Here is a 14,578-nt window from a genome sequence, read left to right on the forward strand (position 1 = left end):
TTTTTTCATGTTAAATCCGGATGTCCTTTTTCACTGCATTTCTATTTTCATTTTTGTTTCGCAACGCGTGGCTTACTTTCACATCCCCAACACTCATTGATCTAAGAAAGTCATCAATTCTAAAGTGATTATAGCATAATTTATGATAATCTATAATTGAAAGTTCAAATGCAAATTTATACAAAATATACTAAAAACGTATTCTTATTCTATGATAATTGGAATTTCACTTAAATAGTCTATTGATCTTGATCATCAAGCCATCAATTGATAATACAATCTTGTATTATAGCATTACATTTCTTTCTTAATGAATTGCATAATAATTGTACTGCTTTCTTCAAAGATCTCACTTTCAGAAACTTGATAACATCAATTATGTTTCAGGCTTATATATTAAAAATAGATTGTCCAATTTGGGTTACAAAGAGTAGCATATCTTTTTTTATGATTATGCTGTGAATAGCAACCTAAAGAAACAAATTCACAGAGGGTAGATTTGCTCATATTCCTGAAGCTTGGATGCCCATGATGAATATTCGAGCTTGATGAAGCTCTCCATCTGGTTTAACAGCATAGCATAACCTCCGGCGACACTTGCTGAAATAATATTTTTGACATAATGCAGCTCCGTGAATAAGATTAATGTTTTATTTGGTACAAAAATTTCTTGAATTAAAAATTTTATATTAAAAAATAATTTTAAAAAGCAGGAAGAAAGCTGTCTCAAACAAAGGCTTTGTTTGAGACGGCTTTCTTATTGCTTATGAAGCAGCTTTTTAGTACAAAAATAAAAAATTTTGTACTATAAAACTGCTTTAAGTAGTAAGAAAGCCTTTCCAAACGAAGCCAAAGTATAATTCTGCCTGCAAAGAAGAAGCTATAACAATATAGTAAAGAAAAAATAATGCAAATATTGCATAGACCTACATGGTTGCTAAGGCAGCTCCACAAGCTAAAACAGATAAACATATCTGCTGCTTAATCTTCTGAGGCAGTTGAGCCATTTCTACTGAGTGTTTGTATTATAGCCTCCAATACTTTGATTTCACCATCTTTCTTAGAAATCTCCTCTTGCTTTCTACGCAACTCCTCCATATGTAGCTCAAACACTTCTGAAATTGTAGAAAAACAAAATTATCTTCACCTCTATAATTCCAAAATCAGCGACTAACAGAAATTTTTAAAATAAAAGAATGTTGACAGACCTGTTTTCTGTTACAACCTAAGGAAAAAACAGCTTAAATCTTTATTAAAATTAAGGCTTCATTTGGGACGGCTTTTTCATTGCTTTCTAAAACGGAGTTTTAATACAAAAATAAAAAAATTTGTAATAAAACTCCGTTTTAGAAAGCAATAAAAAAGCCGTCCCAAACTAAGCCTAAATGGACAAATGAAAATTAACTTGCATATAAATATAATTCGCTAATACGAAGACCAAGGAGCTTATGTAGGGGAACTCATACCGTCAACTATTACATTACATTGTCTGCTGATGTCTGAGTACAGTAACTGCATATAAGTAGAATGAGACAATTACACATAGGGGCGGAACTCGTATTGATTTTCAAGGGAGATGGGCAAATTTACAAGTAACACTTGATATTAGCTTGAATTTGGTTCGACTACTATTTGTTCGTCTCATTGAACGTCATACGCTTCACAGATATGTCGGGGGTCCAAGAGGACAGCGCTCCTGCTAAGATTTTCGTGGTAGTGCCCCCGTAATAAGTTTTGATTGTAATTATGTTTTTGAAATTCAAATTAACAAATACAATTGTCTAAAAATTCTTGTAATAAAGACTAGAAAATACACGGAGGGGGACAAATTACCTAAAGAATCACACACACATATATATATATATATATATATTTAATTTTTTCATGGTGGGCAATTGCCTCCGGCCTTAAGGTGGGTCCGCCCATGAACATAGCCATGGTGACAGCCATTTTGATTAAAAAAAAAATTGTGGTTCATTGATTGATCCATCCCATGACCAGCATCTATGGTCATATTGATTCAAATCTTACCAATTCTTGGATTTGAAAAACAATATCATAATTTTTTTGGATTTTGGATTTAGGTTTCGTTTGTGATAGCTTTTTTATTGTTTTTTAAAGCTGCTTTCTACTACAACATTTTTTTAATTTTTGTGCTAAAAAGCTGTTTAAAGAAGCAATAAAAAAATCGTCCCAGACGAAGCCTTAGTTTCAAAGAAAATTTCTATTAGTAATCTTTATTCAGATACTGCATAAGAAATTTGGATTGATGTTACTTAAAAGGATTACTTCCCAACAGGATGACGGTCCACAAAAATTTCAATTATATTACAAACTATTTAATCTAAAACAAGATCAAGAATATGCTGTGTATATTTCACTAAATTAAATAAATTATGGGAGGAATTGAGAATTTTTTTTTTTTTTTAAGTGGAGGTTGTATTTATGAAGGTGCTGAGCAGCATCATCTGATCACGCTACTTTTTACTCGAGTTAGTAGAAAAATTCTTTTTATGAATCCAATACTTCACATTAACAAAATGTTTTCATTGATTTCTCAACAAGAAAGACGTCGTCATATTGGGCAACACTTACAACAACAACAACAAGTCTTTATCTCACTACGTTGGTCGGCTATATGAATCTTTTTTTCTCTATTGTGTCATGTTAAAAGTCAAAATCTCATTTAAATCTAATAAAAATGTCATCTTTAATAGATCCAACCAACTCTTTTTAGGTCTACCTCTAATCTTTATCTTTGTGAACATAGGCCGGATCTAATATATCCTATCCTAACATGGTCATCAGAAGGTATGTTTTATATGACTAAACCATCCAAGGCATCTCTTTCTAATCTTATTTTCTATTAGAGCTACTCCAATATTTTTGTGTATATACTCATTTCACATTCTAAGCATTGGAGGTCTCATCACCATCTTATAAAATTTTTTCTTAAATTTGAGAGCAACTTTTCCATCACATAATATGTCCGATGCATTCCTCCTCTTCATCAACTCCTTCTCTAGTCTTATCAGCAAGAAGAATGTCATATCAACAAATATAAATCAAGCAGGCTATTACTATGTCCGATGCATTCCTCCTCTTCATCCTGAAAACTGTTTGATATGATAAATGCTAATTTCTATTAAATCCTAAGAAACTATTTACTAACATATTTCAAGATTTATGTATATATATAAAAGGTATATATATTAAGATAATTCTATTAATATTAAATTACTAATTAAATTAATAATTATTCAATTAATTTAAATTAGACAATTAATTTATGTACAAATTATACTATTAATTATTTAATTAATTTGCATAATTATTAATATTTTAAATTATATTAATTAAGTTAATCAATAATAACGTCTAGGGTTTGCCTTTCATCTTCGTTGCTGTTCGGCTTCCTTGCCAGGAGTTGTAGAGATTGCACGCGTCGCTTCTTCTACCTTTCGCGCGCTGATGAGGAAGCGGCTACGTCGCGGCGGCGGTCGCTCGCCATTTTCCCCATCATCAGTCATGGATCGATCCAAACTTATTCGCCGTATCCAAACCCTAAATCTAAACAGCACCCCCGACCCAGATATCGTCATTCAGCGCCTTCGCGACCAATACCCCGACTACGCTCGGATAAAGATACGGCCATTCTCCGCCCGACTTAGCGAAGTATTACAATACATCCGCAATGGTAATACTAAACCCCCCGCCGCAGGCAACACCTCATCGTCCTCATTTTCCGATGGCGAGAGGTCATCTCGCAGGAAGCGTGGAAAGGAGGACGTATTTGAGGAGCGGCTCCTTCGTGCAGAATCCAAGCATCTTCGCCTGTTGCAAGTAAACCAGGTCGCCCCTTCCTCGCAGTCCGAATCGTCAGATGATTCAACTTCCACTTCCGATAATGCTGATTTTGAGGAGAATATTAAACCAGAGTGCGACGTGACGAAATCCATGCTCCGGGAGAGGTATGCCAAACAATCAGAGCAGAGCTTTAAAAAAGAGGAGGAGAAGAATGTTGAGATTGAGGCGGTTGCTCATGAGAAGAGGAAGATTGTGATCTCGATAAAAAAGGGTGGGGGAAGTGGGAAGGAGGCTCCTGTAGTGGGTTTGGGAGCTGTTGGCAGTGATCATGGGAGTAGCATGGTAAGTGGGGAGACGGGGAGGGAAGGGCCGAGGTTTCAGGATCTCGGAGGCCTTAACATGGTTTTGGAGGATTTGCTGATGGAGGTGATTGTACCGTTGTGCCATCCAGAGCTGCCCAAAAGGCTTGGGGTGAGACCGACAGCTGGAATATTGTTGCATGGTCCGCCTGGGTGTGGGAAAACAAAATTGGCTTGTGCAATTGCGAATGAGACTGGCGTGCCATTCTATAAAATTTCTGCTACTGATGTGATTTCTGGTGTCTCAGGTAAAGTGAAGTTGTACTATTTTTGTTGATTTACTTTTAAATGATCTATTTTCATAAGGAAAATATATACATTTTTGGCTTGAATGGTATACAAATTGATTTTATGATTCCAAATAAAGAACAAGGCTTCACAATTATTCATCATTACAAGCTTTCAAGCTGTTCAAAAAGCCTATATGTATGTATGTGAATTGAACTCTTCTATGAACTACTTTAGTTCTCGGACTAATTAAACTCTCCCTTTGATAACCCTAGTTATTGGATAAGTTGAACTCTCTTTTAGATGACCTTTTTTTTTTATGAGTTGAACTCTCCCTTGGACAACTTTAATTTGTGGTAAGTTCAATGAATGGGTTGAACTCTCCCTTAGAGAACTTAAGTCTGAGATGAATTAAGGCTCTCTAATGACATCAAGCTTGAAACAAGTTCAAAGTCGCATAACACATTTGTAATGAGTGTCCATTAGTTCGCCGATTTTTATGTCTTTTTTGTTTGAAATAAAAAATTTCATTCATTTTTTTTATGAAATAATGAATTTTGAAGCTAATTTGTCCAAATTAATATCCAGAAATATGCCTAGTAAAGAATATTTGACTAGCTTCCTTTTTGAAGAATATTTTAAGTCCCCGCATAGTCTTTTGTCTTTTATGTATTTTTGAACTAGTTGCCGCCTAGGATGGGCCTCACCATTTGCTAGAACTTTCATTTTTTGGGGTTGCAATCCCAATGTTGATTTGATAAAGAATTATCTTATCAAACCATTAGCCAGACACTAAACTTGAGTTAATACCTTATGTAATCTCAATTGGAATGAAAGAAGGTTAATTTGATAAAGCATGCCACAAATTACTGAGATGAAGCTAATAATGATGATTACTCTTCCTTTTCATTCTAAAAGCTGCATTTTGATCATATTTAGACCCTTTTCAACAAATCTTGAGCCCTCTTATTCATGGTTAACATTTTAAATTTTCTCTTATTCCTAAGTTTTTACAATTTATCTAGCGTGATAATTGCGTCTGCCATCTTTGACTTTGCAGTCCCAATGTTTTTTCTTAAACTTTCATCAAGCTATCAAAATAAGATATATATTTGTCTTGTAGTTCATGTATGTTTAATGTAGTATGAAGAACATGATGCTCGACTTCTGAAATATCTTTCTACTTTTGTTAATGGGTTTTTAACAAACTGAAAAATGTGGTTATTTCAGGTGCATCTGAAGAAAGCATACGTGACCTTTTCAACAAGGCATACCGAACTGCTCCTTCCATTGTATTCATTGATGAGATAGATGCCATTGCTTCCAAGAGGGAAAACTTGCAAAGGGAGATGGAACGTAGAATAGTGACACAGCTTATGACTTGCATGGATGAGCCACAGCAAATTCTGAGAGCAATTGATAGTGATTCTAGCCCAGAAGCATCTGAAAAAATAACAAATAGAATGTCTGATTATGTTCTTGTAATTGGAGCTACAAATAGACCCGATGCAATTGACCAAGCTCTGAGGAGACCTGGACGCTTTGATAGAGAGATAGCTTTAGGTGTCCCTGATGAAAATGCACGTGCAGAAATATTGTCAGTGCTGACTCGTAACCTTAGAATTGAGGGTAAATTTGACCGCTTCATGATAGCCAGGTTCACACCAGGTTTTGTTGGTGCTGATTTGGCAGCATTGGTGAGTAAAGCTGGGAATCTGGCTATGAAGAGAATAATAGATAAAAGAAGGTTTCAACTTAAGGAAAATGTTGACTGGTGGAGGCATCCGTGGTCGCCTGAAGAAATTGAGAACCTTAGCATTACTATGCTTGACTTTGAGGTAAAGTATTCGTAAGTGTTAAACTTGACACTTGGTAACCACACTGCTTTAGTATATTGTATATTAAAATTTATATTTTGTATCATGAAAGATATTAATAATTCTCTACCTTATATGTCTTATGATTCACCTTTTTTCTATTATGATTTGTTTAAGGCTTTGAGAGTGTGCCTGTGTAGAATTTACATAACATATCATTTGTGCCATGAACACTGTTATGTGGTATACATGTAGTTGATTTTTGAACCTATGCAAACTTTAGGCTTTGTTCTCTTATGTTTAATGCTATGTGTGGAAAATGTATTACAAAAAAAGCATTGTGATGTAGTCCATGCAGCTCAGGTCGCACATGCATCTGTCATTTATGTTCAAGAATGACTTCTTGTTTTATTTCTTCCAGGAAGCTACAAAATTGGTCCAGCCCTCTACTAGAAGAGAGGGATTTTCCTCGATTCCTAATATCAAATGGGAGGATGTTGGTGGCCTTGATTCATTGAAGAAAGAAATTAATCGTTATATTATTCAGCGCATAAAGCATCCAGAGGATTATGAGGTAATCTACCTGAATAAAAAGTTTGGTGAATGTAAACCTCTAAACCATTCTACTACAAAATTGTGTCATATTCATCATCTAGTTTTGCTTATACTTGTAGAATAGGAAACTTTTCTGCATCTATTTTTCATTTTGCTGATATATGCAAGTGACTTGCAATTTTTATTGCTTGCTGATTGTAAATGTTGATTGGTTAGACATGAACCTGTGTATGTTCCAAGGATGTAAGCTAGTAGCTAAAACTTATTGAGGTGTATCAGAATACTTGTACCTCCTTTTTTAATTTAGAATACAAGAATTTCGAAGTGAAAGAAAGTCAAAACATCTGATTGTTTAGTTAGGTCATTCATATACTTAATTTGGAACTTGATGCCTTTTGAGTGGTATAGAAGTCATTATGGATGGACCTGTAGATAGAAGTTCATATGAACGCAAGGTAGCAAGAGAATGTGGAAAAACTATGTGTCATTATTATTGATATCATTGCCATTAAAATTTCCAACATTTGATTCTATTGCTTTTTAGGATTTACTTGATCATCTGTTTTAGATACCGTTCAATTTCAAAATCTCGAGCTCATTCTTGTCAAATATTTATTCTTTGCTTATTAATGATTTATTCGGGCTATCTTCTAATGCAAGGTCTCAACAAGGGGGTGAAATTTATCTCAATTGTCATTTGCTCTAAGTACTAGTTTTATTGGATGTAAATTTTTTGCTTCCAAGTAAAATCCCATAAGTTTGGTTTATGTTATCTTCAGGAACTTGGGGTGGACATGGAGGTTGGTTTTATGCTTTATGGACCTCCAGGATGTGGTAAAACATTGATTGCAAAAGCTGTGGCCAATGAGGCTGGTGTCAACTTTATACACATTAAGGTGCGTGTAAAGTGTAAACTGTCTGAAGTTTTCATTGAGTTCTTGATGTTCTTTTACAAGTGGCATCACTGTTATGAAAATTTGGCACTTAAACAATATCTTGTACGTAATGCTCATTTACCAATCATTTCAGGTAGTGAATAGTTGTTTAGTTTGGAAATAATTGTTTTCTTTGTATCCATGAAATGCAGGGTCCTGAAATTTTGAGGAAATATGTTGGAGAAAGCGAGCAAGAAGTTAGAACAATATTTAGACGTGCAAGGACTTGTTCTCCTTGCATACTTTTCTTTGATGAAGTGCGTGCCTTATTCCTATCATTTAATTGTTTCAATTCTTTGTTGAAGTCTTGTTTATGTTCTTAGTATTGCAATTGCTGGTCCTAGCATAATTGAATTTATTATAGTGCCATCTAAGGTTTAGGGTTTAGTTACATTAAGACTAATTGATTTCTTCTACTTATCAGATAACAACTTAAGCTAATATCAAATGCTAAAAATAAAAAATAAAAAAACATCCTATTTTGAGTGATAGTTATGTTGATTTTGTGTTATTTATTTGTTTAAGGTGGATGCATTAACACCTAAGCGAGGAAGAGAGGGTGCTTGGGTTGTGGAACGGGTCCTGAACCAGGTTATTTTTTTATATTTGTTATCTTGTGGATATAGTATGCCATTGTATTCTTTTGTGGCCTATATTAAATGATGTTACTTGCATCTCTGTTTAAATTTCATGTTTATGCTTGGATAACTTTTTTTTTTTTTTTAAATGCAGCTGCTTGTAGAACTAGATGGTGCTGATCAGCGGCATGGTGTTTATGTCATTGGAGCTACAAATAGGTATCCTTCCTTATTATTACAGTTTATTTGATTCCATTAATGTTTCTTCTAGACTTCAACTTATAAATGATATGTCAGGCTTGAAGTGATCGAACCTGCTATTCTACGGCCTGGTAGATTTGGAAGGCTCTTTTATGTTCCACTTCCCAGCGCTGATGAACGGGCTTTGATTTTAAAAGCACTTTGTCGCAAAAAGCCCGTTTCTCCAGATTTTGATTACAATGTGTTTGCCTCTAGAGAGGCTTGCAGGAATCTATCTGGGGCTGATCTTGCAGCTTTGGTAAGGTTGCATTGTACATGTATAGTAAAAATCCCACATTTATAATATAGCAGGGCATGTTGACCGACATAATTACCTCTTCCACCACAACATCAATTCAAATAGATTTTTGTTTGCACACTTGCTACTACTGTTGGGAGCTGCCATCATCATTTTTATGCTTCAGTTGGCTTGCAATTTTTTTCCTTCTATAACAGGTGAATGAAGCAGCCATGATTGTTAAGGAGGAGAAACAAATGCATGTGGACCAAGGGATTTCATATGATGAACCGTTAGTGATCAAGACATCACATTTTGAGAAGGCTCTTGAAAGGATTATCCCATCAGTCTCAGAGGAGGTATTAAAAAGAGAAATAATTTGTACATTTACCTTTTTTATTTAATTTTTTTTTTGAAGAGTCCTTAGACTATTTGTGTATAGCTAATTTAGTCCCATATTATTATGTTGTCCCAATTTAGCTCAGAACTAACCTGTGGAAGGACGCTCTTTGACATTTGCCTTATTTTTTCATTGTTTGTGGGCCTTTTATTTTTGTTTATGTTGATTTTATTTGGCTAGCCATGTTGAACCTCATTACACAAATTATGAACTTGTTCTCCCTCCTTTTGTTGTTGTACATTGCAGAAAAGGCGTTACTATGAGGCCTTATCACAGAATTTCAGATCAGCATAAGATGAGACCCTCAAATCAACTTGATAAGCACAATATTGTACTTCAGAGTGTGAAATATTGGGTTAGTTCTGGTAAATTTGTTTGCATGGAGTGTTTTAAAGGTCTCTTAATTTTATTGAGCTGATCATGAAAAGTTCCATCGAGATGTTGTTTCTACTTGTTTTGTAAAATCTTCTAGTTTTTTAGATTATCTATTTTTTCCTTTTTCTTGACATAGTTGTATAATTAGGAAAACATTTAAAAGCAGTGGTTATCGGAAACCTTGTATATTTCCATGTTTGGATATCATATCATGAGTTCGCCTGGAGAGTATGTCCATGGCTAATTATTTTTTGTATTTTGAGAGTTAAATATCACTTTTAGTAGTGTATTATTTCTGTCCTTGGTGGTTTTCTTCATTTCTATGCAAAAGCAAAATGTTCCGGAACCTCATTCTGTCTATTGTTCAACTTGATTTGCCTTAGCAATTATTGTGAGATTTTATCATGATACTTTATTTAATGAACTAACCATTTAGGTTTTCTTATTGAGCTTTTTTCTGTCTTCTGTATCAGCATGTACAAACCCTTAAATGAATCCGTTTAAGACCACCCACGCTAAGTATTTTTAAGCATATGTTACCTTAAAATGTGTAAGTGGGCATCAAGTTTTTTTGGATCACCAATTCTTCCTTCTACATCAATTATCATTTTCTTCCCTATGAATTATTTGTACCAACCTAGTCTTATCTTCTATGTCTGTTTGGTTGTGATCCATTGCTCTTCCTCTGCAAATTGTAGAAGTGGGTGATCTTCTTCCTCTATATGGTCTTTAATTTGTTGTCTTATTGAGCTTCATTTTATAGATTATATTGCGCCATATCATTTTGTTGGTCTCACTATAAGTTTGTTTTGATGCTGAAATCATTTCTTTGTAAAAATCAAAGAATTTCCAATATTGCATATGTTAAAGCATTTATTTCCCTTCCTTTTAGTGGCAAGATACTTTCTCTTATTGATGGTTTCTCATGAGATCCAAGCGTTCTATTTAATTGTATTTTCCTTTTGCAATTTGGAGAATCTATTTGGGTGAGGGGCCAATGTGTTAACTTTTTAATTTGCATTTCTAATTAGAAGAAAAAGTTCTTCATCTGAATGAAACTTCATTTTCTTATATCCAACATTCCAAATTAGCTGTAAAGCATTTGGGGTGCTTGTGCGTTTCTGCAACCCAAAATTTCTATAGAATTTCTTTTGACCACTAATGAATATTTAACTTGTTCTTCTAAAATTTATTTGCAAACTTTAAGGTTCATAATAATCCTAGGAAAACGATATCTTATATAACCAAGCACTCAAAGATATTGATTCTTCATCAAACATGGTGCATACTTTACTCTCAAAATGTCATAGTCACATTGCCATGCGTCCTCAGCTTTAATGCTAGAACTAGCAATCTTGCATGCGGACTTTTTCCTATATAAATTAAGCATCAAAATGAGACTTATAAGTGAATTTCATCCTTATTTGTATTTGTTTCCTATCTTCCTAGTGTTTGTACTTGATTGAAATCATATAATTTCTTTTGATTTGCAGTTTTTTGCTATAGAAATCAGTCTTATTTCTGCTCACCGATTTACTTCTAGGGGTAGGTATTTTATTCGTTATTCTGAGCCTGCACCCCCTCCCCACCCCAAACAATCCCTAACCAAGTTTTTCATCTCCTATATATACCTATAAGTTTAACAATCACATTTTTTGTTCCCCTCTAAGTTGATTGTATACCATGGAGGTGAATTCCACAATAACAATAAAGTTTTATTTTTATCATCTAGAAATATAAAAATATTCTTCAAATCCTTAATGATGGAAATGAGCTCATTCATATGTGATTTAATTGTGTACTATCTTGTATGTGAAGTAGTTGCAATCTATGGTAAAATTATTTTAAGAAGCTATTAGTCATGTACAAAGACTTCAATTTGAACTTCAAACCTTTATTTGATTATTTCCTCTAAGACTTCCATCAAAATCTCCTGCGCCAAACACTGCTAAAATGCGAAGAGAGCATTTTCATCAATTTCTAAAATTTTTCAGCTCTGGTCTAAGACATGCTTGCGCATCTCTTAATTTTTTTTTTAAGTCTCTCCTAGACTAGGAGTACCACGTATTTTGGTTCTCCAAATGTTAAAATTCTTTGACTTTAAACCACTTTATAACCATCAATCTAGAATTATGCTCTAATATCAATTTGATATAATGAGGACACAGTGAAACAAATGTAGAAGCATTACCAAGATTGATGATGACTTAAATAGGAATACACAAACTAGGAAGATAAAATTTAACGAAAATGACAGATTTATGCAGTTCAATTTCTACCAAGCATACATTCACAACCACTTAGACTAATGTAGATTTTATTAGATTAAGAAAAAAAAGTGTAGTACAAGAATATCTCTCAATAATATTTTCCTCTCCCCCCTTCACCCCCCCTTCTCTCTCTCTCTGAATATATATAATATTGTGTAAACTATTAAAATAATATTTATAAGGCACTTAGGCACTCCAGTCTTTATCAAAGGGGGGAGATACTGATGTCTTAAGTTTTTACTATAGATTTAAACTTTGAAATCTCATGGTTGACTTTTTGACAAAGTTAAGGATGATAAATAATCTTATTTTGATTTTTAGAAACTGAAATTTCAAACTCAAATTTTGTTGAGAGAAAACCTTCATAGTTATAAGGAATATAATTCATTATCCCAATTGGGCCAATTATGTGCCATTTGATGCAATCCTAAGAGGAGTTTTAAATTGTTGTTATTGCCACATTTATGTCACATTTATCCTTGAATGGTATGGATTCATAATTTTACTTCAAAAAATTTATATGGTCAATCTCCTTGCAATAGATTATTTGAGGGATAATAGTACTTTTGATGTAGGGGGGGGGGGGAGAGCACGGGGGGGGTTAGGAGTTCTTTCCCCTGGGCACCCCGGGTTTAGTTCCTTCTGCTGCGTAGGGTTCATCCCCCTCTGTTTTGCCCCTTCCGTTCCCTGCCAGCCTGAAGGGGCAAAACAATAATTTTAGGAAGTCTACATCAATTGTTAAGACTTAATTAAGACTCATAAATAGGGGGCAACTGATGTGTTCTTATAAAGACATTGATTCTAAATTAACTATGTTCATTTAATCAAAAGATTCTAGGATTCATGCTTTAGAGGGGTCAATGTCCTTTTTATATTTTATTTGGTGTTAGATGACCCCCCTTTAGAGGGGTCAATGCCCTTTTTATGTGTGAGTCTTATTTATTAGGTTATTATTTCTTAATATTTTTATATTTTTCCTCCTTTATTAACTTTTTGAGCTCTTTTGTGGTAATCCTGCATCAGATAAAGACGTGTAACATATCGATATATGTGGATGCTGATTGTCATTTTTGATGGTTTCTTTTTCTTGAAACATGTCAAAATCTAAAGTTTTTTCATATGCTAAATTTTGAAATAGTGTTGCACTCTACCAATTGGTAGTATCATTCATTTTTGCTTGGTAGTGCTGCACTCTCCCAACTATAACATGTCTCATTGATGAGTCCACCTACTCAATTTTGATGAGGTGTTATTAGTTTTTGTGTAGGTGTTTTTGAGTGTAGCATTTCTTTGTTTCAAAATCCATAAATAATTATCATTTCACTGTGATTTTTCTTTAATTAAGTTTATAGTCAAATTAAGGTAGCATTGTACAAATTCCTTGCTCAAAAACCTAAATTTTAATCATTGTCCTGATAAAACTCAACATTTTCTTATTCCACTTTTTGTTTCTTTGAAATATTTTGCTTATAATGTGGTTATAACTTGTTTCACTTATATGTAAGCCGACTACTCTAATTGTCTATGAAGGTGCAACAGTATAATTTCTTTATAATTGAATCTACATGATTTCGTGTGAACTTTAATTTTATTTTAAATAACCAAAATTTTCATGGGGGCAGAGGTTATTTCAAAGGATATGCTTGTTAGATAGTTTAAAAAACAAGATGTACTTAAATCTAAAATGACAAATCAGTTCTTGCAAATTATAAGAGGACAATAATTGGCATGTTACAAAGAAAATTGCTCCTATTATTTTTGAAAGTTTTGGTTGACATGAAAGCTCTCTTTATACTCAGTTGATAAATAAATAATTTTTATAGGACTGGTTGTTGCTATATTATGCCTTATGTATTATGTTATATAGCTGTAATATCCATTTAATTGATGTTTTTATATTATATTTCAGCTCTCTTTGAGCATATATGTGAAAAGGTTGGAGTAGCTCCATCGGAAGATAAAGATTAGAGAGAGTCGCCTTAGATGGTTTCGTCACATAAATCGGTGGCCTTCTGATGACCCAGTTAGGAAAGTAGAGGTATTATATTTGACATATGTTAAGAAAGGTAGAGTTAGATCTAAAACGACTAGGTTATAAAATATTAGAAATGATCTTTCTTTATTAGATGTAAACAAGAATTTAACTTTTAACATGACACAATGGAGAAAAAAGATTAATAAAACCGACCCCACGTAGTGGGACAAAGACTTGATGTTGTTGTTTTTATTGTTCAATGCTCTCCTTTTTCCTCGTAATAAGCCTTTGAAATGTTGGAGCACATCAATCATCATTATAGAGTTCATCTATTCACGTGAGTGACATCTTTATCTGATTTGTTCAACATTGACAAACTATTTGGATGTCTAATATTAGACTCTTTATGTCATATCCAGATGACTATGATATCAGTTCTGCAATGCATGGACATTTTTTTTCAAATTTTAACTAGTTAACCTTTTCTCATGATGCTGAACCTTTGAAATTTGTATTATTGTGAGACTGTTTAGTCAGAAAAAACACATGCTTCATACCTCTTGCTTCCTATTCGTCAAATATCTTAAATATATAGTTTAGGGTTTATATTCCCCTATCTATTATTTCTAATTGAAACATTCATCTTCAACATACTTAAAACACCTAATACTGTCTTTCTATGACTATTGACTGACAGGTCGTTACAGTCGAAGAATTCTTCCTATAGGCTTTCAGAAAGAAAAAGAGGCGTCTCTTACACACCACACTGCTCTTATTTGACTCTGCAATATGGTAAAAGAA

General features: G+C 33.7%; 1 protein-coding gene and 1 long non-coding RNA gene across 2 annotated transcripts; one reads left to right on the forward strand and one right to left on the reverse strand.

The window, feature by feature from the left end:
• Window positions 1-363: 363 nt before the first annotated feature.
• On the reverse strand, window positions 364-1,148 carry LOC110104833. The gene is made up of 2 exons (XR_002304080.2): window positions 931-1,148; window positions 364-600 (listed from the first exon to the last, which is right to left on the reverse strand). It is a non-coding gene; the product is annotated as an uncharacterized LOC110104833 (long non-coding RNA).
• A 2,234-nt stretch (window positions 1,149-3,382) lies between these two features.
• On the forward strand, window positions 3,383-9,878 carry LOC110104822 (cell division control protein 48 homolog C-like). Its single transcript, XM_020834087.2, has 10 exons — window positions 3,383-4,414; window positions 5,625-6,232; window positions 6,633-6,785; window positions 7,546-7,662; window positions 7,854-7,958; window positions 8,227-8,292; window positions 8,434-8,498; window positions 8,577-8,778; window positions 8,976-9,116; window positions 9,404-9,878. The coding sequence occupies exons 1-10, from the start codon at window positions 3,472-3,474 to the stop codon at window positions 9,449-9,451; spliced, it is 2,448 nt and encodes an 815-aa protein (XP_020689746.1). The 5' UTR covers window positions 3,383-3,471; the 3' UTR covers window positions 9,452-9,878.
• The last annotated feature ends 4,700 nt before the right edge of the window (window positions 9,879-14,578 follow it).

The sequence above is a fragment of the Dendrobium catenatum genome, unplaced genomic scaffold (assembly GCF_001605985.2).
Source record: "Dendrobium catenatum unplaced genomic scaffold, ASM160598v2 original_scaffold_268049, whole genome shotgun sequence".
Lineage (NCBI taxonomy): Eukaryota > Viridiplantae > Streptophyta > Magnoliopsida > Asparagales > Orchidaceae > Dendrobium > Dendrobium catenatum.